Consider the following 1,619-nt stretch of genomic DNA (forward strand, 5'->3'; position numbering starts at 1 on the left):
GTAAAACAATTATTTTCAGTATGTTCCTGGATGAAATACCATCACACCATTTTCAAAAGGCGAGTATAGGAGCGTAGGGTAAAGAAAGAAAGTGTAATAAAATTCACATATATTTCTCGCGTAAAAGCCTTATACAAGTTACATTGGCAATTCTCATACAGTTAATGTCTGTTCTATCTGAGCGCCATACTACGCTAGTCTGCTGAGATAACTGACATAGATGTTACCATGTCACTGGAGACGTTTTGTGTGATTGGTTCGTGGACTGATGACGTAGTATGGGGAGCAGCGCAGGGAGCTATGTGATTGGTTCATAGGCTGATGACGTACAACGACGAGAACATGGCGGGAACTTCGAGAGACAGAGAATTGGAAAGAGGCGATTAGGAGCACAATCCATAGTCATATAAGTTGTGGTGCAATTCCAACCTATACAATAACGGATTATGCCTGTCATCCGAGGTTAGATTACAGCAAAACTAAAGGCTCTGAACAAAACACTATTTAGAATCAAAAGGGTTAAAAAGATGTGAACAGTAGACTGACGTATTTATGTTGTGATCTAAGAACGACCCAGTGCTAAACAATCCATCAGACGTGCGCAGAGTTCATCTCTTTTTGACGCGCTGAGTGCACGATCTGGCTGGTTCAGTCGTCGGCAAACATACACGGAGTCACCATTACAGGGCAATATACAATGCTTGTGAATCGGACACAAAACTGAATACATACATCTAGTTCACGTGTGTGCAGAAATCTTTGATATGATGGCAAAACCTTTCTCGCATCAGACATATCTCTTCCATCTCAAAAGGAAACTATAGCTAATAAATGTATTAATAATAAATAATCTCATAGGAAAAATACATGTAGCACAGAAGCGAACATGCACACAGTAACTATAACACGATGAAAATGCTTGCTCTAGGGCCAACTCAGCGAGCATATGCTTGCTGAGTGGCCATGGAGTTCGTCAGTCACGTAAAGGACTCATTGAAACGAGAACACGTGACTTCACGGCCATATGGTCCTATCTGTCAGGGAAAAAGAGGAAGCAATCAACATACAATCAAAAATAGCGCAACAGAAAATATTCATAGCATCTTAATCGTTCTACGACTGGACTCTTAGCACTGCAGCTTCTAAGAAACACTCTATTGACCAAAATGTATTTGCTAATACATTTTATTATATAAGAAAAATCCCGTACTAACCAATGCCTGGGAGAGCGCGTGAAGCAGATCACAGGTCTTCGGCGGTATAGACGTTGAGAGAGAAGGCTGCTGTCGTCTCACCCTTCTTTCCCGCAGCCTTCACCACGTACTGACCCACGTCTGTCGTTAGGCATTTGGGGATAGCGAACGAGAACTCCTTTTTGCCTTCCTGTTGGAACTTGTAGCGCGGGGACTTTTCATCGACTGGTTTGCCGTCCTTCACCCATGAGACCTTGGTCGGTTCCTTGTCGAATTTGACGGTGAAGGTCGCGGACTTGCCCTCACTCACGGTCGCCGAGGTAGGGAAGGTCTTGAAGGCGGGTTGCTTCTTTTCTTCGGCAGGAACTGCAACAAAGGGTGCCGTCAGGGTCACGTGGGGGGGGGTATGCCAATTGACGGTGGGAA

At 44.1% G+C, this 1,619-nt stretch overlaps 2 protein-coding genes across 2 annotated transcripts in view; one reads left to right on the plus strand and one right to left on the minus strand.

Annotated features, from left to right (window-relative positions):
- Positions 1–306, plus strand: part of LOC119588147 (twitchin-like) — a gene marked incomplete in the record, with an annotated part of 124,648 nt that extends 124,342 nt beyond the window's left edge. Inside the window, 1 exon segment of the mRNA XM_037936853.1 lies at positions 199–306. Coding sequence (XP_037792781.1) covers positions 199–306 — 108 coding nt within the window.
- LOC119587814 (myosin light chain kinase, smooth muscle-like) overlaps positions 95–1,619 on the minus strand; it is a 2,763-nt gene continuing 1,238 nt past the window's right edge. Inside the window, exons 3-4 of the mRNA XM_037936514.1 lie at positions 1,215–1,559; positions 95–1,034 (exon numbers count right to left, since the gene is read on the minus strand). Of these exons, the coding sequence (XP_037792442.1) occupies positions 1,243–1,559 (317 nt within the window). The 3' untranslated portion in view covers positions 95–1,034; positions 1,215–1,242. The remainder of the gene's footprint in view (positions 1,035–1,214; positions 1,560–1,619) is intronic.

The sequence above is a fragment of the Penaeus monodon genome, chromosome 23, assembly GCF_015228065.2.
Source record: "Penaeus monodon isolate SGIC_2016 chromosome 23, NSTDA_Pmon_1, whole genome shotgun sequence".
Taxonomy (NCBI): Eukaryota; Metazoa; Arthropoda; class Malacostraca; order Decapoda; family Penaeidae; genus Penaeus; species Penaeus monodon.